The following is a 27,615-nucleotide window of genomic DNA, read 5'->3' as shown; positions in this document are numbered from 1 at the left end:
TTTTAAAAACAATTTCAAGAACCCAAGTTAAGAACTCTTACCTAGGGCAGTCGAGGCACTAAAACTTACAGCAGAAGAAATACTGTGGTGGGGCATCAGCTTACAGGACTTCTCAGATTCCTGATGTTAAAGTTGAGCTTTGTATCTAAATTCAGGAAGGGTTGAAGTTGGTTTAGAAAGATAGGTTGTATTCAAGCTTGTGATAACATAAAGATAAGTAAGATAATTAGGTGCTTAGAATTTTTTTACATCTTGTTTTAGTTGTATATTACTTTGCAAATATAGTGACCAAGCATCTTTGTGGTTGTTTAATTTTAACAAGACTTCAGTGCTCATAGAAAAACTAATTGAATACAAAAACATGTGTAATCTTCGACAATGGGAAAGAACCTTGACTGTTTGCACACTGGCTGTAATCGAGGTGCTAATATCCATGTGATATCATTTTACTTTAATTATAAGCATTGGAGCGAGGAGAAAATGACCTCTAGAATGCTTCTTCTGCCACTCCAAACTTAACAACTAATTGTAAATGTCACTTACCTGTAATAATCTCAAAATTTATAGTGTGAATATTTTGTATTCCAGTTTCTGGTGGCTGTTTGAATTGGCACGCGTCAGTGATGGTAAGGATTTTTTTTTAACTTAGTAGAAAGGAAAATAAGTATTAATCTTGTAAGTGTTGTATGTTTATTTGTTCTCCCACTGGAAAAGAATCAAGGAGAAGGTCAAAGAAATAGCGTTAAAACAATAGCAATGCCACATAATAGCATTTTGTTCTTCTCGATGGTCAAGGAAGCAGTTGCTGACCAAGTGCGGAAGTTGAAAGGGGCTGAGATTGGAAATGACTGATACTGAAAAACTACTGTCCCTCAGCAGTCTCCTTGTTTCTCCTGACTGAGTGCCCCAAATTTGGAGTCAGTCGCATGCTGCTCTCTAGGTGTGAGTGACCCAAACAGTTTGGGTTTTTATACTTTTCCCATATCTTTGCTAAAAATTATTAGACTACTTTGCTGTTTTCTGGTATTATCTAATCTTTTTTTTTAAAGCAATTGGGGTTAAGTAACTTGCCCAAGGTTACACAGCCAGTTATTTTGTGTGAGTGTTAAGTATCTGAGGCCAGAACCGATCCCTGGTCCTCCCGACTCTGCGGCCAGCGCTCTTACTCACTGCACCACCTCGCGGCCCCAGTGTTATCTAATTTTGAAATAGATGGTTTGTGTATGTGTGCTTCCTCTATCCCCTTCAGTTATTTAGCATTTTATGGACATGGATCATACCTTGTACTTGCACATAACACCTCGCACAACAATAGGTACTTAATACTTGTCATTTGGCTGTTTAAAAGATGTTTCTAAATTCTGTACCCATGTGTTTTAGGATTCATCACAGGGAGACTCTGAGCCGTGGTATTCCCAGCAAGCATATGCAAGATACTGGCAACATTATAACCAAGCCATGAAGTGGATGCGTAGGCACCAGAATGCCTACAGGACGGCAATGTTGTCATTCTACAATTCCCCATGGTATTTGTCTAACTTCATTCCAAGCAGTCGTTATGCAGACTGGGGTGGAGATGACCAGTCAGCCAAGGAGTATCATTCATCTTCCCATGGTTGGCATAGAAGATCTCAGTATCCTGGATGGGCACAGCAGCCCCCCAGTAATACCCACATTTACCAAATGACCACAAAAGAAGAAGAAGTCTCCTCCACAGAAGAAGAGTCAGATTCAGATGGGGAAATAGAATGTGACTTGAGTAACATGGAGATCACAGAGGAACTCCGCCAGTATTTTGCTGAAACAGAGAGACACAGAGAAGAGCTAAGTAAGTCTTTGTTGCGTTTCCCATATACAGTTTTCTTTCTTGTTAATGATATCACCTTGGTGTCCTTCCTCCTCCACCCCAACCCCATTTTAACATAGACTTCCTTGAGTTTCATGACTGGAGGTAGCCTACAAAATAAAATGTGTGACTGATTTGCTTGAGGCAGTGTGGTACAATAGAGAGATTGCTGAATTTGGAGTCAAGAGAACCTGGATTCCAATTCTTGGAAATTGGATGTCACCAAGTAATTGGATGTCACCAATTACTTATGTGTCTTAAGATACTTCATCTTTCTGGATTTGTTTGTAAGATGAGAGAGTTGGGCTAGATGGCTTTTAAAGTCCCATCTAGTTCTAAATCTATGGTTTTCTAGTGATCATATGAATTCTTAAGTCAGAAAACCCTTGTCCTTTTTGCAGCCCCTGCATGCTAAGTTCTTATTAATTCAGAGTAAATATAGAAAGGGAACAGAGTGGAAATATTGAGGATATTATTCAGCAGAGTCACTAAAGGGCAGACACCTAGGCCTCACCCACGGGTAAGTCCTGAAACATTTACTGTCCCAGATGCAGCCATTTTCAGCTGTTTTGCTGTTCCACCACCCAGACATCCCAAGAGACGTGGAACAATTCTACTGACAGACTCAGAATACTCAAGAAGCCATTTTTATTTCTAAATAGTAGTATACACTGCTGTCTTTGAATGATCCGATAAATCATAGCCCATTTCATAATGGCAGTTGGTCTCCATTAAACAATTTGAATTTTACAAATCACATTTTCTTATTTAAAATTTTTATTGATATCTTTTTTATATTATGTCTGTTTCCCAATACATCCTTCCCCTTTTCCTCATTCTATTTAAGCCAGCTTTTAGAACAAAAAAAGGGGAAAAAAACAATTCAGCCAAGTCCAGCATTATGTGCAGTATTTCATACCCGTTGTCATCCATCTCTGCCAAGAAGGAAGGGAGGCATTTTCTAATGTCCCATCTCTGTGGCTAATCTTAATCGTTATAATTTCACAGAATTCAGATTTTGTTTTTGTTGGTGTTTTTCCATTGCCATTAACTTATATCTGCTTTGTATATGTCATAGGTACCTATGATAATATTGTATTATAATACATACATGTCATTTCCTGCATTAGAATATAACCTTCTTATAAGGACTTTCTCCTGTGCCTTGGCATCCCCAGTGCTCAGCACGTAGTAAGTGCTTAATAAATGTTTATTTCAACTATTCTTGTAATCTTATATATTGTTTTTCTTCACTGTATTCACTTCACTTTGCATCAGTTCAGATAAATCTTTCCATGCCTCTCTTTACATTACATTCAATATTTTTTTTTAAAGCAATCGGGGTTAAGTAACTTGCTCAAGGTTACATGGCCAGTTATTTCTGGGTGTGGTGCTGAGTATCTGAGCCCAGATTATCCCCAGGTCATCCCGACACTGGAGCCGGTGCTCTTACTCGCTGAGCCACCTGGCCACCCCTACATTCAATATTTTTAGTGTGGTAATATTTCATTGCCTTCGCATACTTCAGCATGTTTATCCATTCCCCAGATATCGTCTTTGTTTCTAGTTCTTTACTACTTTAAGAACCATCACCATAAACATTTTGGTGGATACAAGGCCTTTCTAGCATTGACTTCATCATAAAAAAATCAATTTCAATTTTATTAAAACTGGAATTTATCTTTATTGTTTAATGTAAGCTCCTAGGGTAGGGATTATTTTTGTGTTCCTGTCTAGCATTTATCATGGTGCCTTGTACCTACTAGATCCTTTAAAATGTTTGGTCAATTGAAATGAATTGTATTTGGCATTTGAAGTCTTTTTACTGTACACAGAATCATGGACACATCAAATGTCAATTCAGCTTGAGGAAAGCCTTTGCAATATTTTACTATATGATATCAAAACTGTGAAAGTACTTGTGACTTTCTAAACACATCCACATAGCTATGGGAAAATGGAAATTTTTCCTTGAAAAAGAATTAAGTGATAAAACGGTCAAGAAGCAATTCCTACCTACCCCCAGTCAGTTTTGTTAATTGAGAGATAGCATCTCAAGTTCCTGCTTGTTGGTAATATTTGTATTACGTATCAACTTTTAATCTGTAAAAGTAACATTAAGGCAAGATGAAGGAGCAGAAGCAGGACCTCTGAGCGGCTCTGGCTTCCACCTTCCCCAATCCATGTAAAAAGAGGACTCTGAACAAACTTTGGAGCTGCAGAACCCACAAAATGACACAGAGAAGCTGACAGCCCGGCAGGCCGGCAGGAATCAGCCAGGGCAGGGCTTTGGGAGCTGAGCCCAGCTCCATGCGGAGGTTTTAGCCTCAGGGCGGGCCTGACCAGCCGCAGGCCAGAGGGACTCCAGATCAGCAGCAGCTGTGGCCCTTTCCAGAATTATCAACACATAGATGTGAAGGACAAAGTGAGAGGTCAGTGCAGTCTGGACTTTGGGACCCAGTAAGTGGGAGTGCATAGCCTTTGCCTTGGGGCGAGAAGCCGCTGAGACCACTGGCACAGCCAGCCAGCGCCACGTGGCTGCTTCAGCTCCTGGCCTGCAGAGTGTAGGGGGACCAAGTGACCAGTCTAAGGGGTAATCGCTCTTGCTTTAACCTGCTTGGATCTAGATTGCAGTCTAGGGTGGAGGTCCTGGGGTGTGTGTCCAGCTTGCCAGAACATGTGGAGGCCTCAGAGAGGGCACCCATCTAATACCTCCAGCAACTGAGAAAACCCCAGCGTTTGGGACGAAAGCTCCCCTGGCTGATGGCAGAGTCCTACTGTGGCAAAAAGCCCAGGGGTCAAGTAACAGAGGGGCAACATGACCAGGCAAAGGAAACAAAGCAGACAGAAGATTCCAACATTAGACTGCTATTTTGGAGACAAAAAGGAGCAAAGCATGGAACAGGAAGAAGACAGTGAAGTCAGAACTCCTGCACCAAAAGTTTCCAAGGAAAATATGAGCTGGTTACAGTCCATAGAGGACCTTAAGAAACAGATAAGAGAAGTGGAGGAAAAATTGGGAAGAGAAATGAGAACGATGCAAGAAAATTACGAAATGAGAGTCAGCAGCCTGACTGAGGAAAATCATACCTTAAAAATAGACTAACTCAAATGGCAAAAGAGGCTCAAAAAGGCAAGGAGGAGAAGAATGCCTTAAAAAGCCAAATTTGCCAGATGGAAAAAGAATCTCAAAAGCTCACTGAGGAGAATCATTGCTTCAGAATTAGATTGGAACAAATGGAAGCTAATGACTTTATGAGAAATCAAGATGCTGTTAAACAGATCCAAACAAATGAAAGAATAGAAGGCAATGTGAAATATCTCATGGGAAAAAAACACTGACCTGGAAAATAGATCCAGGAGAGATAATTTAAAAATTATTGGACTACCTGAAAGCCATGATCAGAGTAAGAACCTAGAAACCATCCTCTAGGAAGTTCTCAAAGAAAACGGCCCTGATGTTTTAGAACCAGAGGACAAAATAGAGGTTGAAAGTATCCACCAATCACCTCCTGAGAAAGATCCCCAAAAGAAAACTCCTAGCAATGTTATAGCCAGGTTCTGGAATTCCCAGATTAAGGAGAGAATATTACAAACAGCCAGGAAGAAACAATTTGAATATTGTGGAAATTTCACAATCAGGATAACCCAGGATCTGGCAGCTTCTACACTGAGGGATCGAAGAGCTTGGAATATGATATTCCGGAGGTCAAAGGAGCTGGAATTAAAACCAAGAATCACCTACCCAGCAAAACTGAGTATCATGTTTCAGGGGAAAATATGGTCATTCAGTGGAATAGAGGACTTTCAAGCATTCTTGCTGAAAAAACCAGAGTTGAATAGAAAATCTGACATTCAAATACAAGAAGCAAGAGAAGCATGAGAAGGTAAACAGGGAAAAGAAATCATAAGGAACTTATCAAAGTTGACATGTATTAACATTCCTACATGGAAAAACGATAATTGTAACTTATGAAACTTTTCTCAGTATGAAAATAGTTGAAGGGAATAGAAATATATATATATATATATGTGTGTGTGTGTGTCTATATATGAATACATATGTGAATGTGTGTATATATATTTACAGGTATACATAGATAGAGGGCACAGGACCAATTTAACAGGAATGGGATGATATTTAAAAGGTGGAATTAAGATGTGAGAGAGAAATATAATGATAGGAGATGGGGAGAGACAGAATGGGGTATACTATCTCATAAAGAAGAGGCAAGGGAAAATGGTTACAATGGAGGGGAAGAATAGGAAGGCAAAAGGGAATGGGTCAACCTTATTCTCATTCAGTTTGTCTTGGGGAGGGAATGAAATACACACTAAACAGGGTATCTCACCCTACCAGAGAGTAGGAGGGAAGGGGATCAGAGGGGGAATGATGGAAGGGAGGGCAGGCTGGGGGGAGAGAAGTTGGAAGCATCCACTTTTGAAAAGGGATGGGATCAAAGTAGAGAATAGAACAAGTGGGAGGTGGCATAGGAGGGAGGGAAATATAGTCAGTCTTTTACAATATATCTACTATGTTATTGTTTTGCATCAGCTACACATGTACAACATATACTGAACTGCTTATCTTCCCAGTAAGGGTGGGTGACAAGGGAGGAAGGGATTGAATCTTTGATTCAAAGTTTTAAAATCAAATTTTTAAATATATACTATTATTAATACTGTTTTACATGTAATTGGGAAATAAGATATATAGGCACTGGGGCATAGAGATCCACTGGAAAAGTCAAAAGGGGTATGGGAGAAGATATGGGAGAGAGCAGATTGGAGAAGGGGATATCCTGTGGGACTGCTATTTTGGAGCGGTGGGCAGGGGAAAAACAGGGGGAAAATTTGTAACTCAAAATCTGGCAGAAATGAATGAAGATGTAAATCAGAAGTTAATAAAGCATTTGAAAAATCGAAAAAAAAAGTAACATTAAGGTATTCCTTCTAATTTTTATCTGTGTTTATCTTACAAGTTTTCTGGTTTTTTATTTTTTTTTAAGTTACTCATTACTTAAATGACTTTCTCATTCATTTGAAAACTGTGTTTTAATATTATATGTAATCTACCTTAAAACTGCATCCTTAAGTAATATTGAGCAATTTGGGGGAGGTAGTGCAGGGATATGAACACTAGATTCTAAGAGAGGAACTTTCCAGAGGAAATTCCAAAGTATATCTCATACTGAAAATAGTACTAAAATACTAAATCATTTATGGAATTTTAATTTTTTTTAAACACATTCATTAGTTCAGTGTAAGAAGGAATTTTTCATTACTTTTCAGTTAATTAACGAGCTGTACAGATTTTGAGAATTAGGAGGATGGGAATTCTAATTGGAGGAATTTGTAGCAGTAACTTGTTCCAAGTTTTGAAGTAGCTAAAGGGATCTATCACGCCTTATGAGTACTTTAGGAAAAACAAATGTGTTCTTATATGTGGAAGTTAGAAGTAATATCATTTTCATTGTTTTGTGTGAATAGTTTCAAATTAAATATCTAAACGGTGTTAAGTGTTTTGATTTTAGTTTACATGTTTTATTCAAAGCTCTAAATGCCTTGTCAGGTTGTAACGATTTGGTTTTACAAAAATGAAGCAGTGGGGAGGCTTAGGTGATGCAGTGAGTAAAGCAACAGCCCAGGAGTCAGGAGGACCCGAGTTCGGTTCTGGCCTCAGATACTTAACACCCACACAAAAAAACTAGCCGTGTAACCTTAGGCAAGTTACTTAAGCCCAATTGCCCTCCACAAGGCAAAAAAAAAAAAATGAAATAGAAGTTATCACAGAGAAAGGAAGAAAGAACCATCTTTACAAAGCATATGGTACTTGTAATTTAGCTTTTCTAATTTATGCTTTTCCACTGTATTAATCTGCTAATCATTATCAAATTCAATGTTGTGCACCTATGATACTAGAATTGGCTTTCAGGAGGAACTAACAGCCTGGGTTACTTCAAGACCTTGACTTAGAAACTTTTATGTCAATAGTTGTGAAAATGCAATATTCTTCAACCTGCTTTTGGATGCCTTCAGCAAAACAAAAACAAAAAAGTCCCCATGTGAGAACCCATCTAGATGTTGCTAAAATAAAGATTATATCCAACAGGAACATTATGTACAGCTTCCCCTTCTGTACAGAACAGAAATTGAGAATTTTTTCTTTAAAAACCAAAGAAAATGCTTCCCAAATACCTCTACTCTTGTGCCTTAATGAGAACAAAAGCACTTCAGAAAACAAATTTTGGCAATATTCATACACTTTTTTTTTTTGAAAATTCAACATATTCAGAGGACAGTATCATCAAATTAGAGATTTGCTTCTATGTAATATGAGAAAAGGCTGTTGAATTTTAGCAGCATGAGATCAGAATCTGTGTGTTTACCTGTGTTTAGTTACATGGAAACAAAGGCTGAGATTCTGTTGTTTTCCATGCTCCCTTGGCATCAGATTGTGGCAAATCCCCAAATAATAGTTTCTTATTTCTGTAGCCCTAAAAACATTAAAACACCACTTTGTCACAGTTCTCCAGTTTTATTTCATTTTTGGCTATCAGATCTTAATAAATTGTAATGTTTCTAAATTTTTATATTAGGTAGACTTTCATTGAAATTTAGTTATATATCCCATCTTGAAATGTTCTGGGTCAGATGAACTTGAGTAGTACGAAAATTTGGTTAACATAAGAATTTTCTATTAAGCATTATGGTTTAGGACTCAGAGGTGGGGAACTTGTGGCCTTGAGGCTGAATCCAAACTTCACAGAAAAAATCCCTTTAATGAAAGGATTTGTTCCCTAAAACTTGAACTCAGTCAGAAGACTGCACCCAAGGACCCAGAAGGCCATGTTTGGCCTCAAGGCAGCACATTCACTGCCCTTGGACTAGCTAATCTCTACAATCCCTTCCAGCTCTAAATGAGTGCTAGAGGCGACTTGGTCAGAACTGTTATTTAGGGAAATCACTTTGGAGGCTGTGCAGTGTGTAATAGAGTTGGGAAGAGACTTTGAACCAGGAAGACGCCTAGGAAAGAGATCATGATGGCTTGAACTGGATGGTTTTGTAAGGAGGAGGGTGTACATACAAAAGGTTCTGTAGAGATAAAGAACAAGTGGTATTATCGAAATGCTTAGTATTTTTTTTTAAGACTGCTAGTCTACTGAAATTTTCTTACTAATTCTAGCATAAAATATAATCTAACATACAACATTAAGTAGGAGACCACAGAAGCAAATAATGTCACTTAAATTTTTAATCTTCTTATTTTGAAATCATTCAAAATCTGAATAGAAATGTGTTTAATACCTAACGTGCTAATTGCTGTACAGCATAAATGACTGCTAAAATAGCCATGCTGTTCTCAGACAGCTAACGCTAAAAAAGCAAAGGCATATGGGCAATTCTGCCCGTACACCACAAGCAGCTAACCCCAAGGCAGAATAGTTGGGAGTTGCGGAAAGGGAAGGATTAGAGAGAACTACCAAGTACCGGGACATTAGACTTGATAAAGAATCTATTTTCTTCTGTATTTCTAATATAAGTGTGTGTTTTACATTACAGTCTTTGCTGTTTTGTCAGAGTTGATTATCTTTGCACAGATATAGAAAAATACCAACTTTATTCACATCCTGAATTCCCCTTTTTAAGATTGGCTGTAGCAAACCATAACATCTTTAGGTCCTATATGCACACTTACTTTAGGAATCTGGAACATTTACTGATACAGATGTATTAGCCAGCTCCCTTTCTACTAGCAAATGATCTAATTCCTAAAGCAGCAGATTACCCATATGTTACACTTAAAAGAACTACTTATACTCCCTATCTATATAGTATAGTCCATTCATAGGTTATAATATTTAGAGGTTCATTCAGTGCCATTGAAATCTGGGACCGGAGAAAAACCGTGAAAGATTAGCTTGCTGAGTAACTGTGCGAGATTTACTATGTGCTCATCGGTCTTGTTAGTAGTTGTAATGTAATGCCAAAAGAAGGCAACTTCCCAGGTTCAAAATACCAGCATAGGTGCTCTCTATTTTATTCAGTAACAAACTCAGAACAGAGAAGATCAAAACATGACATCATTCAAAATACAGCATTTACTAAGTGTGATTAAAAAATCTCCAAGTACTACCCCACCCCAGGACCTTCCAATCATTCAATCAATTACAAAGTCTCTGTTCTAAATACTTCTCCACCCCTAGGCTATACCTTAATTAAGTCCACCACAAAGCCCCTTTTCTCAAATGGAGATTAGTTTCCAAACATAAGGTAAAATACATTCATTTGCTCAACCATAGAACACAAAAAGGTCAAAAGTTCCCCACCCCTGGATCACAATTGAATCTACCCCAGAGTTACATCAAGTTTAAACACAGCACTTAATACCCAAATGGAGGTCTTTTCTTCATCTTGACACGAGGCAAGTTCTCAGCAATCTTAGTTCCTGGGGAGACAAGGCTTAGCAAGGCCATAAGATACATTGCCAGTCCCTTCATGAATTTATCCTCTGTCTGTAGAACAGTCCTAGAACCCCTGAACACATTAGCAAAGCCCTCTCCCAGGATTTCTGCAAACATCCAACAAGAAAATCCTTCTTCAGGGCCTCTGAACCAACAGAAAGGCTCCCAGACCCCTGCAACAACAGCACTGTCCTTCACCAGTGGACAGTATTCATTCTGTCTGCCGGACAGTCTCCAGACCCCTGCAACAACAGCACTGTCCCTCACCAGTGGACAGTATTCACTCTCTGTCTGCAGGACAGTCTCAGGCCTTCTTAACCAAATGCCAGGTTCCAGGACTTCTTCAACAGGACAGTCTTTCACCAGTGGACAAATCTGGCAAAATAACATCAAAACAGACAGACAAAGTACCAGCAAAACAGCCATGTCTCCTCAGTCCTTGGCAGCTCAGGGGGCAGGTCTCAAAGGTCCAGGGCAATTCAAAGCGGCCACCAGCAATTCTGCTTCCAAGAAGATCTTCCGCCTCTCTCTTGTCTCTCCAAATCTACATCACCAGCTCCTCCCAATTCAGGACTTTCTTTTCACATCAACAAGCCCATCCCACAGGTGGGATTAACAAACTCTGGGTTTTAACACAATCAATTTGAAAACCAAGCCAATACAGGGGAATCTTTAATTGCCATTACTATCACAGTAGTTCAGCTAAAAATTCATTTTAACCCTTAAACTTGTGGTAGAAGATTCTAAACAAGACTCCGGAGACTAATTCCTCTGCTATATTTCCCAAAAGCCTGACTGAAGACCAATTAAGCAAAGAAGAATCTAAAACAACAGGCATACTCCTACTCAAACCGATAACCGTATGATGGGGAATCTGTTATTGTAGGTATGGAACATTTTTCAAACCAACTAGATAAATAAATGAAAATTCATTATGTAGGCTTTTGTAGTGATTAACATTTGGGGTTTTTTTAAGCAGAAGAATGATAAGGAGAAACTTGAACCTTCTTTACTCTCCACCTCAGAATCTTATTTATCTTTCAAGGGTTAAGGTGAAGACTCCAGGGTGGGGAACCTGTGGCCTCAAGGCCACATGTGGTTTTCTAGGTCCTTGTGTTTGGCCTTTTGACTGAGTCCAGGTTTTACAGAACACATCCTTTTATTAAGGGGATTTGTTCTGTGAAGTCTGGATTCAGTAAACTCCAGGGAATCCCTGTTCCTTCTAGGATCAGATAGACACTCATGTGTCTGACATTTAAAGCTCTCCACAACCTGGCCCTTTCCAAATTTGTAGTCTTCTTACACGTTACTCCCATCCCATGCACTATGCAGCCAGACTGGCCTCTTTGCTCTTCCTCACGCCCCATCTCCCATCTCTATGCCTTGTACATGGTCACACAGCGAGTAAGTGTCAGAGGCGTATTTTAACCCAAGTCTTCCTGACTGCAATTACACCATGATCTACCCTATCTTTGTATCTTCAGTGTTTGGCAGAGTGCCTGGCACATAGTGCTACTTCATAAATGCTTTCTTATTTTTGTTGATACAAATACATTTATCAAAATAAAAAATTACAAAAGTCTCTGTTGTACAGACAGAAACACAGGTTTCCAGGTACCAAGAGTCCACATAGTAAAAATCTAGCCTATGCAGCCAGTGCATAGTACTCGATTTTACTTGCTTTGATATTTTCCTAAATGTCATTGATGCAGGTGTTCCCCAAGTACAGATCACACCCCCTCCATATCTCCCTGTCTCTGTCTCTTGGTGAGTCATCCATCTGCCCTATGGACTATTGCGTGACTCGGTTTCTCTTAATATTTGGGGGTTCCCAGAGCAGTACTTTGGGCTGCCAATTTTGTCTTCTTTTACACAGGTTCTCTGTGCACTTTGCTAATTAGTGCTGATAATGTACTGCAGCCTACTTAAACCCACTGTCTGCTTTTCATTACTTTTTGGTTCACCAAAAATTTTGATTCTTTTAAAATTTGTGTTCCATATTTTGTAGCCGTATAACATTATCGGTTGAATATTAGTCCTCATTTGTTTGTTTCTGGTGGCAGAAAGCTTCTTGGATTTGTAGAAAGCGCAGCACAGTTTTCCAAATATGATTCAACCTATTCTATTCATTTTTGCACTCCTCCCCTGTCCTATTATTCATCGTTAGTGTCTGGCCAAGATGTTCTGGTTGATTAAGTTAATGTCTAATTGTACTTTGTAATCTAGGCACAATTTACTTGGGAGAACAAAGTGGATGAAAAATACATGCCTAGACAATACATATTGTCTAGATTATGACATGCAGTAAATCAGTGTTACGCAGTTATAAAACTGGATTTGAAGAGGGTATTTCTAAAATGTCTGAAAAAAAAAACCTTAAAATCTTTTGCCACATTGAGAAAGTAGCTTAGTAGCAATATTTAAGGCATTCAAGACTCTAATAATGATAACTGGCATTTATATAGTCCCTTAAAGTTTACAAATTATTTTATATAAATTTTCTCTTTTGATCATACTAAGTATGAGGTATTATTATTCTCATTTTAAAAGTTGAGAAAACTGAGACTCAGAGAGGTTATAGGACTTACCTCTGGTCACCACAACTACTATCAGAGGTGGGATTTGATCTGTGGTCTAGAATTTGACCTGTAATAATCCCGACTCGAAATCTAGTTACTCCTCCCATTTCATCATACTGTCTATCTTAAAATAATCAAGATTTCTAATCCAAGAAATGGCCAGATTGTAAGACTTTCTGTAAGTAACAATTGTTTTGCACATTTTAGCCAGATTATTCCACAGATGGTCAGCTAAGATTTGTAACCTTGTTTTCCATAAAGTGAAACTGTGCCAGTGATTGAGAGTATTTGCTTTCAGAGTAAGTAATTAACTGGTTAGTAAGAAATTGTACAATTGTGTGTACTTTAACTTTTAAAAAATTATTTTCTTGCTTTGTAATACAAGCTTTGCTTACTGAGCTGAGACCATTTCATCTCTCATGAGCAAGTAAGTTAAACAACATTGGTGTGAGGTGTTAAAAGTAACAACTAGTGGGGCGGCCAGGTAGCACAGAGAGTAAGAGCACTGGCTCCAGTGTTGAGAAGACCTGGAGATCAAATCCCGGGCTCAGACACTTAGCACCCACCCAGAAACACCTGGCCGTGTAACCTTGAGCAAGTTACTTAACCCCAATTGCTTAGGGGTAGCCAGGTGGCTCAGCGAGTAAGAGCACCGGCTCCAGTGTCAGGATGACCTGGATCAAATCCGGGCTCAGATACTCAGCACCACACCCAGAAGTAATAACTGGCCGTGTAACCTTGAGCAAGTTACTTAACCCTGATTGCTTAAAAAAAAAAAAAAAAGTAACAACTAGTAACAGACCCTGTCAGAGAAGGATTTAAAGTATGGAATTTATGTGAATCTGTTTCTCTGACTCTGGATTGGCATTATTTTGGAGTCTTCTACTGTAGCAGGAACCATTTTGATGGAAGATTTTTAGCACATCTTCAAATACAGTCTTAATTCTGCTCTGAATATCAAAATTAGTGTGCATATGAAACCCAGCCTTGTTGTGATTTGCTGCAGCCAGTCTAGAAAAGGGAAAATCAAGATATGAATCAAGTCCAAATTTAAGTATTAGAGGAAGAAACATGGGTCTCTGTCTTATCCTCCTCTAAGAACAAACCTTGTATATTGTATTAGAGTTAATAATGATTCAGGGATTTATTCCATTGGAATTATCAAGCAGTGGAGTAGAGACCTCTATAGAGGTCTTCATACTTTGTGTTCCAGACCCACAGAGTATTATTTGTCAAGGGGACATCTTCCTCTTTAAATGTTTTAAACAGATGTAGTAAGTAGAGGGAGGCAATAATAAAATAATCTCTTCTGGGCCATTCCCATCAATAAAATTTCCAGACCTGAAATTTAAGTGGGCAGCAGGGAAATAGCTGGAAATGTCTAGAGTCTGGGCTACAGAAATCCCACTCCCTCTCAGGCAAACAGGTATCTTAGTTTTCTGGGCACATCTTTTAAATGCCTGGGATATCTGGGCAACTAATTTACTTGGCAGCTCAAATATATAGCAGAAAGCCTTGAAGTAACAAAGAAGATGCTTGTTTACTTTCTCTCTGCCAAGGTAATAGGCCAGCATTTAAATTCTGCATTTTATAGTAAGTCACTTAATATATCTACTTTCCATGAATAAGGTATTAGTTATATTTCATTTATTGTGCCTGACAGCCTTCTGGCTCTTCTACACATTACTTTTTCACAGAAAAATAAACTACATATGTTCTGAGACAAAAGTGCATAAATACTTGAGTTATTTTTCTGACTTTACAGATGTTTTCATTCACTTATAATTTCTATACTTTATGTAATATTTGTTAAATTTCTAGAAGTGTTATGTGCCCCAGATTCCAGATTGATGATTAGAGAGGAATTAAAATGACTGTTGTGTGTGTTTGTGTGGCATGTAGGTAGTACAAGTGGATAAAGTACTGGGTCTATTACTGATGTTACTGAACCAGCTGTTTCTGTATCATTTGTATCGGGAAGACCTGAGTTCAGATCCAGCTGCAGATACATACTCAATGTGTGACTTTGGGTAAGTCACTTAACCATTATTTGCCCCAGTTTCCTCAACTGCAAAATGAGGATAATAACAGCATCTACCTCACAAGGTTGTTGTGAGGATCAAATGAGATAATATCTCAGCACAGTACCTGACCTATAGTAGGTGCTATAGAAAAGGCTTATTCCTGTGTGTGTGAGTGTGTGTGTGTATGTATGTGTTCTCTCTGTCAGGTGGATCTGTGAACCATCAGTCTGGAAGTTCCTTCTGACCATGGAGATGGCAAGCTGTCTGTGCCTGCTTATCTTTGGGACTGTCTTCCCATAACTTGACCTTGGGGCTCCACCCAGGGTACTAGAGGTCTTTGTTGTATTTTCCTGGTGTTCCAAAAGTACTCATAGATCCTGATTATTCATTTGTTATCCCTTGTCCTCACCACATGACCAACCCATATCTTCTCTTCCTGTCATGCAGTTCCATAATGGCATCTTTTATTTTTGTTATTAGAGGCTTCTCATTGGTTTTATTTATACAGACACACACACAGACCTTTGTAATCTGGGCAATAGGTGTCTCTCATTACCTTGGTCTTTCCTGTGTGTGGGTGGTTTGATCAAACTCCTTTGAGTGATTGCAGATCTCCTCCAGGACACTGCTTTTCACTGTTCTGGGGCCTTCATGCACTCAACACTAAGAGAAGCGTCTGGAGCACCTCATCGTCTACAGGGATCCCTCTTTAGTGGCCTTTCTACCTCCCCTAAGCATCTGGGACTGTAATGTTAGGGACTGAGATGTCTGGTGGTTTTCCTGCCTGCAGTGGGGACAACTAAGATAATAATTTTTGGAAATTGTTTCCATTTTTCTTCCGCTTGTTGTTCATTTTTTTTTGTCCTTAAATACCCTTGGGATGACTTTGCTTATTGGATCTCTTGCAGTGCTTCCTTTAAACTGGTTTTATCCTCCACTGCTTTTCTGTGCTTTATGAGAAAATACTGCTCATAATTGTATAAACAAATTTATATTCTAATCCAGTGTTGTCTCTGGCAGCCATCTTCCCTTTGGCAAGAAAGTCAGATGTTTGCTAACTAGGGCACTTTGTGGGTTATTTGGTTTCTCTTTAGCAATTAATTTACATTGGTTAAATTTTTTGTGAAGTATTTTAATTGATGTTATCATTTCTGTTGTCCCTTTCTGACTTTTAGTTGTAAATTACATGTTTCAGTAGTTGAAGAATGAATTTTTTCGGCTTTGTACATCTTTTTCTCATTATTATTCTTTACTAAGTTTGATTTTAGCTCTGAGAAGATGGTGCTCTAACAAATGATACAGAAACAGCTGGTTCAGGGATAATGCCTACATCAATAACAAGTCTTTAACTATCTGTTGAAATATAATCTATTTCAGTTTTTGTGGTGTTTTTTGTGTTTGCCGGGTTTGGTGCCTTTTGATTCTTTTCTTAAGGAAACTTTTCATGACTGGGAAGCAAGCATCTGTGTAGTCTATAAGCCTTTGGCTCCTCCTCATCTTGCCTCTTCCTAAACCACGTTTTGTCATATATCTCTCCCCATCCCCACATTTTCCCACCTTTGCATTAAAGACACCAAGTGTCAGGGAATGCTGGTCTAATCTGGAAATTCTTATCAAGTTCATTATTGAATTTCTCTCTCTTCTTCCTTACAAATTACTTTTGGTAATTAAGCTCTGATAATTTTCATGATGGTCTTTTTCAGATACTTGTTATTAATGCTATAATAGATACAATGACCAAATAGCCCATTAATTTGGGGGCAAACTAAAACTCATTTTATCAACACCTTTCTTTGCCTTTCCAAGGAATACCTCTAAGTATTCTTTCATTCAACTGCAGACTTCTTTCTTCTGGTTTCATTTACAGCAAAAATGTCAAGATTGATTGATTCAGCTCTTATAACACTATGTCCATTTATTGCTTATTGGACATAGATTTCACATTTAGGCTAGAAATAATGAAACTGAAGTTTATTTAAAAATGGTCTAAAATCTGTGATTTTTAGCGTTCTTTGCCCCCTGTTAGCACTACTCAGCCATTGTCACCATAGAAATAGAAGGGGGCTTCATAGGACTGTGGATCATTTTGTATTTTTCTTACTTTCATGGCAACTTACCAGTGGTAAACCTCTCCAGAATTAGTTAGGTTAGTTCATGGAAAACAGACTTAAGGTGCTACTGAGGACATACTCAAAGCCTTTCTAACATTGGAGAGATGCCAGAGCTTAACCTCTGCTGGCATAATCTTAAAAGCCACCCAGTGTCCCCTCCACATCACAATGAGACCTCAGAGTCAGACTGTGGAGTGCACAGGAAGTATGCACACCCACGCAGAGCACAATAAGACTGACCTATGGTTTGTGTTTTATGCCATCGAAGAGATTCTGGAGCGGTGATTTTCAGTCTTTACTTTTACTTTAAAATGAAATTATATGTATTTGTTCTTTCTTTATTTCATCTTCATCTTACATGCATCTCATTAACAACATTCTCTTTGTGTGCACAGAACTGAGGAGATACATGAATTCTAATGGCAGTTTTCTTTTTTTTTTTTACTAAGAGATTCCCTTACAAAATCTATATCAATCAGTCATTTATTATCTATCATGTACTGCCTTATTGTGCTTCTTTTGTTACTGTCAGTAGTAAAATAAAGGGTAGAGATGATATTATTAACTTTATTTTAATCGTAGATGAATTGAGGGGAAAGTATTTTTAAAACTCATAAAATTATTTAACTTTTTATTGTGTAAGTGAAAAAACAGGCTTTATCCTTGTTGAAGCCCCTGTAATAATGTCACATATGTTGTAAGAACTCAACAGATGCTTTTTTCTTTTTAAGCAATTGGGGTTAAGAAACTTGCTCAAGGTTACACAGGCAGGTGTTTCTGGGTGGGTGCTGAGTGTCTGAGCCCACATTTGATCCCCAGGTCTGGAGCCGGTGCTCTTACTCACTGAGCCACCTGGCCACCCCTCAACAGATGCTTTTAATGGACCCTTTAAAATTATGGTAAGAATTTAGAATTAAAAGCATTTACCTACCTGGGCTGGAGTGTTTCCAATCCTAGACCTCTTTCAGTGAAAATTGAGATCTCAGATACTAGAAGACAGAGCGCAGTACTAGATTTCATGCCCAGCACCACTTTTACCTTTGACAGTTTTCAGCTTACTTACCCTTTCTTTGCCTGGTCAGAGTCGTACTTAGTGTCTTCCATATGAATTGGTGTCTTATAATTGCAGTCATTACCTTTGCTGTTTTTCTTACAACCAGTATATTTTTCTTCAGTCAGTTGACCAGTTAACACCTCTGGTATGCCAGGCGCTTTTCTAGGTACTGGAGATACAAATCCAAAGAATGAAATAAACCCTACTCACAACAAGCTTGCCTTCTAATGGGGCAGACAACAAGTACACATAACATATATACAGTTCAAAAATAAAGTGAATAAATGCAAATATATACAAAGTAGTTAAATACAAGGTAATTTGAGAGAGAATACACTAATGGGGAAGGAAAGGCTCAAGAAGGCTTCCTATAGAACATGGTGCTTGATCTGATTCTTAAAAAAGAGAGACTCTCTGAGGTAGAGGTAAAAATAGAGTCCCCTCATTCCTGGCCAGTGCAAAGACAGGGACACAGATGATGAAGTGTCCTATGTGAGGAACAGAGGGAAGACCAGACCAGTGAGCCCTGGAAGGGAAGTAATATCCAGTGAGGTTAAAAAGACAAGTTGGGACCAGGTTGTGTATAATAGGCAATTAGTGATGTGTTCTAGAGCTCAGATCCTATGAGTCATCTGTATAGAGATTATACTGAAATCCATGAAAGAGAAGAGGGCAAAATAATAATAAAATTTATTTGGAGACACAAAAGATCTGGAATATCAAGGGAAATAACAAAGAGGCAGGGATGAAGGAAGAATGGCACTTCCAGGCTTCAGATTATATGACAAAGCAGCAATCATCAGAACTATATACTATTGATTTAAAAATAGAGAAATAAATCAGTGGAACAGACTAGACAAGGGAGAATCAGAAAATAACCCAGCGCTCAATAAATCAGAAAACATTACTTATTTAATTTTTTTTAAACTGCTGGAAATCCTGGAAGGTAGTGTGGCAGAATGTAGACTTATACAAACCTAATGCTGTACTCCATGATACATTCTAAATGGACACCTAAATTTAATATATACCCTAAAAAAATTAGAAGAAAAGCAGCTCATCCATCTTTCATAGCTGAGGCTAGGATATATAGCCTTAACCAGACAAGGAAAAGAAATAATTACAAAACCTTCTACGAAGCCAAAATTAATGCACTTAGAATAAGAAGTGAAGCAGTTTGGTGGGTTGGAAATCTTTGTATCAAATTTCTCTGATCTGTTATCCAAGGTATACATACTTGTGGGTGGGTGTATGTCTGTGTCTGTATAATTTCCATAATCAAAAGTCATTCTCTAGTACATGAGTGGTCAAATGATATGAACAAACTTCTCAAAAGAAAAATTGCAAGCTATTATTTGGAGAATGCTCCAAATCACTAAAAATTAGAGAAATGCAAATCAAAGTAATCATAGGGTTTACCTCACATCCAGCAAATCGATAGAGATGACAAAAGATGGGAATAGTCTATGTTGGAGGGCTTATGGAAAGATTGCATTGTTGGTAGAGCTGTGAATCAGCACAAAAATGACCATACCCTTTGACACAGAGATTCCACTACTTGACTTTATATCCCAGGGAGGCCATTGATAAGAAGAAAGTCCTCATATACACTAGGATATTTATCACAAGCACTTTTTGGGATAGCAAAGAATTGGAAACAAAGTAAAATCCCACTGATTGGGAAGTGTCTAAACAAGTTGTGGTATTTGATTGTAAAGGAATATCCTCACTGAGCTGTAAAAAAAAAATAATGAATATGATGAATATAGAGGAACACATGAAAAAATGTACATGAGCTGATAAAGTAAGCAGAGCCAAGAAAACAATATACACAGTGTAAATGGAAAAGAACAGCCTGAAAATAATCCCATGTAAATGTTTCAGAATTACAGAGAACAAGCATGTTTTCAAAGAAGAGAGATGAGAACACATCCCCACCTTACCACTGGGAGGTCCATCATGTGGTACATCACACATATTTTCAGAATTGCACTGTATTTATTTGTTTTGCTGACTTTTTTTCCCTCAAAAATATTATTTGTTGTATAGGATAGCTCTTGAGGGGAGGGATACTGGGGAAAGTCTTGGTGCTATAAAAAAAAGTTACCAGTAATTTGTTTTAAAAAACGAAAAGGATCATTGGTAACTTTGGACAGAGCAGCTTCAGTTGAGTGATGAGATTAGAAACTAGATTGCAAAGGGTTGGAAAAGTTAGTTGAGAGAAGAGGAAGGAGCAGCAAATGTCAAGGATTTTGCTGAGAAAAGTTTTGAGTTCTTTTTGTTTGTTTGTTGAGAGATTTGGGCATATTTGAAGGCCGTAGGGAAGGAGCCCTTTGATAGTGAGAGGTTGAAAATTCAAAAGGAGTCAAGGGAGGATTGAAGATGCCTTGGTAAGAAGGTCCATCTTTTGGGCACAGATTTGGGGAAAAGGTTCTTGCCCTGGAATTCAGATATTATAAGTCACTCTCCGCCCCAAGCCCTTTCCATCGGATTGCATGGCTCCTTTAAGGAGTGTCCCAGGCCAGCCGTGTCTCATTCCTCTCTATGCTGTGCTAAGGACTCCTTCCTCCCTACCTCTGTGCCAGATATCTTTGTTTCTCCCCCTCCCCTTTTCATCTTCCTCCTCCTCAGAATGGAAGCTCCTTCGGGGAAAGGACTGCCTTCCTTTTTCCTTGTATGTCTATTTCCAGAGCTTAGCACAGTCTCCAACACATGGTAAGCCCTTAATAAATGCTGACTGGCTGAGAGTGGGAAATGATGACCTGGAGGGGAGTGGGGTACTCTCACACTCTGCACCCTCTGTGAAGACTCCTCAGAAGTAAGGAAAAGGGAAAGAGACTCTCAAAACCAGAGGCAGACTTTTGTAAGACTGGACAGACCTGAGTCCTGGGTTTCCCAAGAAATTACACAATTTGAGACCCTTCCCCCTTCACTTGCTGTCAGTCAGCATTAAGCCCTTTAGGAATTCCTTAGAACCTTGCCCCTTTCTTCACTTTAGCATTTGCCAAATAAGGACGTGAACATTTGAATTGTTCAGATTGTTCAGGACCCTTCCCCCTTTCCCTTGCTGTCACTCAGCATTAAGCTCTCAGAAATCTCTTAGAGCCCTTCCCCCTTCTTCACTTTGCCAAATAAAGATAGGTACACTTGGATTGGCTATGCCCTGTTTCCGTGTTCTTTGTCCTTTTTTGTGCCCAGGCCTTAAGCCCGCCTCCCAGCCAGTGGAAGAAGGGACGGCAGTGGGAGGGGGCTTGACTGCATTAGGGTATAAATTCTTGCTGTTTTCATTCTGCTAGTTCTTACTGGTGGAAGGGATGCCTTCTTCTTGCAAGAATTGAATAAAACTTCCCATCTTTCCTCAAGACACCTCTAACTTTTAATTTTTGGTGGGCTAGGGGATTTTTTGGGTCCCCGTACCCGACACAGAGGTTTGAGGTGAAGAAGGTAGAAAGGGAATTCACATTGAATGGCCTCAGTTTTCTCAGTCAAGAGAGACCAGATTCTCAAGGCCAGAAGGAGGGGGAGGTGTGGGAGGTTTGTGGAAGGAAGAGATTTGGAATCACTTCTGTGGGAGTTAGAAAATCACTTGATGGGGTGGGCACAAGATGGCAGAGCAGAAGCACAAACTTGGCGTGAGCTCCCACTACAATCACTTTCAATACATGTAAAAAAATGACTGAACAAACTTTATAGAGCTGCAGAACCCACAAAGTGACAGAGAGAAACAAATCTCCCACTGAAGCCACCTGGGCAAGTGGGCAGGAATGGTCTATCACACTGAGCCAGGAGCCAAGCACAGTGAGCATGAGCCACGTGGTTCTGGCCCCAGGGCGGCCTCGACCAGTGACCAGCAGCAGCCAGAACAGACTTCAGGAGAGTGAATCACCAGGACCTGTGGCAGTATCCAGACTTCTCAACCCATAAATGCCAAAGACAAAATGTCCATGTGCAGCTCTGTTGGAACAGGGGGATAGAAGATCATGGTCCAGCCCCAACCCCTGGGGCAAGAAGCAGTGGAGGTGTTTTGTGGCTGCCTCAGGAGCTCCTGGCCTGCAGATTGTAGGGGGACCAGGCGACCCTTCAGAGGGTAATAGTTCTTGCTTTAACCTGCCTAGATCTGGATCGCGGTCTTGGGTGGTAGTTCTAGAGTGTGTGGCCAGCGAGCCAAAGCTTGTGGGGGCTGCAGAGAGGGCGCTCTCCTAATAGCTCCAGCAGCTACAAAATCCCCAGTGATTTGAGACAAAGTTCTCTCCATTCTGGAAGCAGAGTTCTACCATGGCAAAGAGCTCAGAAGTCAAGTAATTGGCTCTCAACATCAGGAAGCACAAGTGGACCATACAATCATTTTTTGGGGGATCAAGGCATGGAGCAGGAGAAAGGCAGAGAAGTCAAAGGCATCAAAAGCCTCAAAGAAAAATATAAACTGGTTACAAGCCATGGAGGAGCTCAAGAAGGATTTTGAAAATCAAGTAAGAGAAGTGGAGAAAAAATTAGGAAGAGAAATGAGAATGATGCAAGAAAATCATGAAAAGAATGTCAACAGCCTGCTAAAGGAGACCCAAAAATACACTGAAGAAAATAACGCCTTAAAAAATAGACTAACTTAAATGGCAAAAGAGGCCCAAAAAGCCAATGAGGAGAAGCATGCCTTAAAAAGCTGAATTTCCCAGATGGAAAAGGAATTTCAAAAATTCACTGAAGAGAATCACTCCTTCAAAATTAGATTGGAGCAATTGGAAGCTAATGACTTTATGAGAAATCAAGATACTATGAAACAGATCCAAACGAAAAAATAGAAGGCAGTGTGACATATCTCATTGGAAAAGCCACTGACCTGGAAAATAGATCCAGGAGAGATAATTTGGAAATTATCAAGCAAAATTGCCCTGATGTTTTAGAACTGAAGGGCAAAATAGAGGTTGAAAGAATTCACTGATCACCTCTTGAAAAAGATCCCCAAAAGAAAACTCCTAGGAACATTATAGCCAAATTCCAGAGTTCCCAGGTCAAGTTGAAAATACTTCAAGCAGTCAGGAAGAAACAATTTGAGTATTGTGAAAACACAATCAGGATAACACAGAATCTGGCAGCTTCCACACTGTGGGATCGAAGGGCTTGGAATATGATATTCTGGAGGTCAAAGCAGCTAGAACTAAAAGCAAGAATCACCTACCTAGCAATTACTACTGAATGTAATGCTACAGGGGAAAATGTGGTCATTCAATGAAATAGAGGATTTTCAAGCATTCTTGATGAAAAAAAAAAAAACAGACCTGAACAGAAAATTTGACTTTCAAATACAAGAAGCAAGAAAAGCTTGAGAAGGTAAACAAGAAAAAGAAATCATAAGGAACTTATTAAAGTATTCCTACATGGAAAAATGATCATTGTAACTCATAAGACTTTTCTCAGTATGGGGATAGTTGAAGGGAATATACATATATATATATATATATATATAGGTATGTACACATACCTATATATGTATATAAAGGAGGGTGCATGTGTATATAAATATGTATGAGTTTGAGTGTGGGCATATGTATGTTCATGTATACATAGGGCACAGGATGAGTTGAATATGAAGCGATATCTAAAAAAGAGGGGAGAGAAAAATATATTGGGAGGAGAAAGGGAGAGATAGATTAGGGTAAATTATCATATAAAAGAGGCAGGAGAAAACTGTTACAATGGAGGGGAAGAGCAGGAAGGTGAAAAGGAATGGGACAACCTGATTCTCAAAATTCAAATTTGGCTTAAACAGGAAGTAACATACACACTCAATTGGGTAACTTACCCTACAGGAAAATAGGGGGGTAGGGGATAAGAGGGGGAGGATAGAAGGGAGGGCAGATCGGGGGAGAGGGTGGTTAGAAGCAAACATTTTTGAAAGGGGACAGGGTCAAAGGAGATAATAGAATAATTGGGGGGTGGGATAGGATGGAGGGAAATATACTTAGTCTTTCACAATATAACTACTATGGAAATGATTTGGGTAACTACACATGTACAGCTTATATTGAATTGCTTATCTTCCCAGTGGGGGCAGATGAGGAAGGAAGAAGGGGGAAAAAATTTGGAACTCAAAAGTTTTAAAAACACATGTTTAAGAAAATGTTTTTTACACACAACTGGGAAATAAGATATACGGGCACTGGGGTATAGAAATCCATCTTGCCCTACTAGAAAGTTAGGGGGGTGATGGGAGAGGATGCAAGAGAGAACAGATTGGAGAAGGGGTATTCAGTAGGCTTGTTATTTTGGGATAGGAGTAGGGGAGAAAAAAAATGTAACTCAAAATCTTGTGGAAATGAATGTTGAAAACTATATATATATATATATATATATATATATAATTTTTTTTTTTTTAATCACTTGGTGAGGCCACAGTGATGGCCCAGTGGAGGGTGGGTGAACTGACTGTACATTGTATCCTGTCATAGTGGCTGGTTTTGAGATTTTCTTCAACTACGTTGATTAGTTCTTGGGTAGCTAATAGCAGCTCTGGCAGCTACAGGTGGGTGGTGCTCTGGGCCTAGGGCTACAAAGGCTTGAGTTTAAATCCAACCTCTGACAGTCACCAGCTGTGTGACCTTGGACAATTCACTTCACATCTGCCAGTTTCCTCAGCAGTGAAATCAGGATATTAATAGCACCTGCCTCCCAGCGTTGTTGTGAGGGTCAAATGAGATAATATTTGTAAAGCACCTAGCACGGTGCCTGATACATGAGAAATGCTGTATAAATGCTAGCTAGTATAATTATGATGATGATGATGATGATGATGAATAAGAGGAGAGAAGGCAGATGGTGGGAATATCATACACAATGTTTTTCAGTGATAAAGGGTTTTTTCTCATATTTTCTTATTTTACATTTTCTTTTATATTATGAGCTTAAACATGACCAGACATTAATTTTTCAATAAACAAAGAACAGGGGGGTGGCTAGGTGGTGCAGTGAATAGAACACTGACCGGAAGTCAGGAGGACCTGAGTTCAAATGTGACCTCAGACACTCAACACTAGCTGTGTGACCTTGGGCAAGTCACTTAACCCCAATTGCCCTGAATTCCCCCCCCCTCCAAAAAGCAAAAAACGAACAAGCAAAAAAAAAAACAAAACAGAGAAGGGAAATAGCTGAAACTGGGAATTTAAACAACATAAGATTTCCTTGGAAGTTTTTCACCAACTATTCCATTGGTGTGAGATGCAAAACCAAGCAGGCACCTCAAGTTCTATTTGTTGCAGTGAAGGGGGAAAGTTTGGTGAGTTTTCCTTTTTCTCGGCTCATTTCGGTGATTTGGTTTTGCTCCATGCTGTTTTCCCATGAGTCTTTGTAATGGGAATGCAAATTTGGAAGACCTTCCCTGCCCCTGGGCTAAAGTGCACCTGGAGCCTGGGGTAGGAGGCTTGTTTTTCAGTAGATACTTTTTGATTGGCCAGTGGGTCCAGAAGGTTGTTACATTCTCTGAACCAGGAGAAGGCTATATAAGCCCTGATGTGTAGCTTTGTTTTGGGACTCACTTTGAGAAGTGTTCTGTGATTTGATATGGATTCTGGGAAGCCGTTGTCTGGAGCTCCCCCCCCCCCTTTGAAAAACCTAGATGTTGATTTGGTATGGATGTAATGGCTGGACAGTTTGGAAAGCTGTCTACTTGATCTGTTTCTGTCTTGATAATTCTGTCTGTATAATCTGAAGTTCCGGGTGCTGACCTCTTTCCCCTGAACTAGGTAAATGATACATCTATGGCTGATTAAAGTAAGCTTGTTAACCCATTTTGAGTTGCTTTCCTTTATCAAAGCAGATCCAAGAACGTGTGGTGGCAGCAAACCCTGAGGACGCTTGGGGTGCTTGCTGCTACAGTCTTTCACTCTTATTGTCATCATACAGCACCTTGCTAAGTGTGTAATGAGCTTCATGAATAAGTAAGTAACGAGCCACATCCTGCATCAGTCTGGTGAGCGCATCATCTCGCTTGCACAGATAGGCGTTAGAAACTCATGTATCTCGATGTGAAAACCAAGATAGGGAACGTTCGTGGCGCTGAAGCATGACTGGTTAGTTGTCAGCTCAATCTTTCACCATGTCTTGTTTGTTTGTGTACTTAGAAAGACAGCAACAGCTGGAGACAGAACATCAGGATGTTTACGTGGAGGCCGACCATGACCTGCACCCAACCACAGGCCGCTCTGTGCAGCCGCCCTCAGAGAGGCCAGGAGAGAGGCGGATGGTGGAAATGAAGAAGTTGTATGGGGAAAGCGCTGCCAAGATCCAGGCCATGGAGACAGCCATGCAGCTGACTTTTGACAAGAACTGTGATAAAAAACAGCCCAAGTACTGGCCTGTTATTCCTCTGAAGCTCTGAGCCACATGAAGGCCCTTGCTGGAAACAAGCACCCCTCTGTACTACAGGTACCCAGCTCCATGAAGACGGCAGGGCTTATTGACCCTCTTCCCTTCCTCTTTCTGTTTTGGTGCATCTCTCCCAACTTTGTGTCTTTTCTAGCCTCCAAGAAAAGAAATTTGCCCCCTGAAACTTTAATCTGTTTTGGTCCACTGACCCAAATGCAAGAAGAAATTTAGCATATACTGAGTTTCTCTTTATGGTATAGTGATAACTCTTGTTATATTTTCTTTAAATTTTAAAAATTCTGTTATATCAGTATATTTAAGATGTTCCAAACTAAACTGTTATGCTTTTTTTGTGGATCATAAGCATTTTTGTTGTGCAAGATAGAAAGACTATAAATCTGAGTATTGCAAGTGTTACTGTTTTAAACACCTTTTTTTATATTTGTATACCTAATTTTATTTTTGCATATCTCAGAAGCTTTTGTTTCAGTTTGATAACACGAATTGCCAAAAAAAATAAACCCTTCAAGATTAATCTTAAAGAATACTTATTGGAACACATAATTCCTCTTCTTTAATTATGAAATGTTTGTTACAAAATGAGGCGCACTAATTTTAGATTCTAATCTCCCATTACAAATTTCACATTAAACATTGAAGTCTTATTTGCATTACATAGTAGGTGCTATTTGTCTTTCATTTGGTACACCGTAAAATCTAGGATCTTAAAATTAGGGTATAATATCAGTGATGCTGCATCAGGCTCTAGAGTTCTTATTCATTCTGATGTGATATGATGATAAAGCCTTTACTTATGTAATTTTTATATTGTAAATTTGGGTAAATTTTATATTGACCATCCAAAGTTTTCGTAAGAGCCATGTACTTGCAACCTATATGGACAGATAGGAAATGTTAATATAGATTTGGACTATCTTGATAAAATAAAAACCTGACTTCAGATAGAAAGTAGTCGTTATCTGTATGTTAAAGTGTTTTTATATATTTTTTAATTTATTTCTTAAAATGATTATGTTCCACTTAAGTTTCTCTTATCCTTAGGTTGCTTCCTTTTACATTATTTTCTTCCATCTTTAATCAGAAGGCAATTAAACAAGTTTCTTAATTTGTCTTGGCCTGTTTCTTCATCTGTAAAATAAAGATTATCGATAAATGCCTTC

At 39.1% G+C, this 27,615-nt stretch overlaps 1 protein-coding gene across 7 annotated transcripts in view; it reads left to right on the top strand.

Moving 5' to 3' along the window:
* The window catches only part of GEMIN8 (gem nuclear organelle associated protein 8), a 37,949-nt gene extending 10,980 nt beyond the window's left edge, over nucleotides 1-26,969 (top strand). For all 7 annotated transcript variants that reach the window (XM_069100624.1, XM_069100626.1, XM_069100628.1 and 4 more), the window contains 3 exons: nucleotides 589-626; nucleotides 1,381-1,828; nucleotides 26,191-26,969. In XM_069100624.1, coding sequence (XP_068956725.1) covers nucleotides 589-626; nucleotides 1,381-1,828; nucleotides 26,191-26,447 — 743 coding nt within the window. In that variant the 3' untranslated portion in view covers nucleotides 26,448-26,969. The remainder of the gene's footprint in view (nucleotides 1-588; nucleotides 627-1,380; nucleotides 1,829-26,190) is intronic.
* The last annotated feature ends 646 nt before the right edge of the window (nucleotides 26,970-27,615 follow it).

This window comes from Petaurus breviceps, unplaced genomic scaffold (genome assembly GCF_028583685.1).
Source record: "Petaurus breviceps papuanus isolate PSGF00001 unplaced genomic scaffold, PetGlider_PUasm1.0 419, whole genome shotgun sequence".
In the NCBI taxonomy this organism is placed as follows: Eukaryota; Metazoa; Chordata; class Mammalia; order Diprotodontia; family Petauridae; genus Petaurus; species Petaurus breviceps.
The sequence above is the reverse complement of the archived record's forward strand: the minus strand, read 5'-3'. Positions and strand labels throughout refer to the sequence as shown.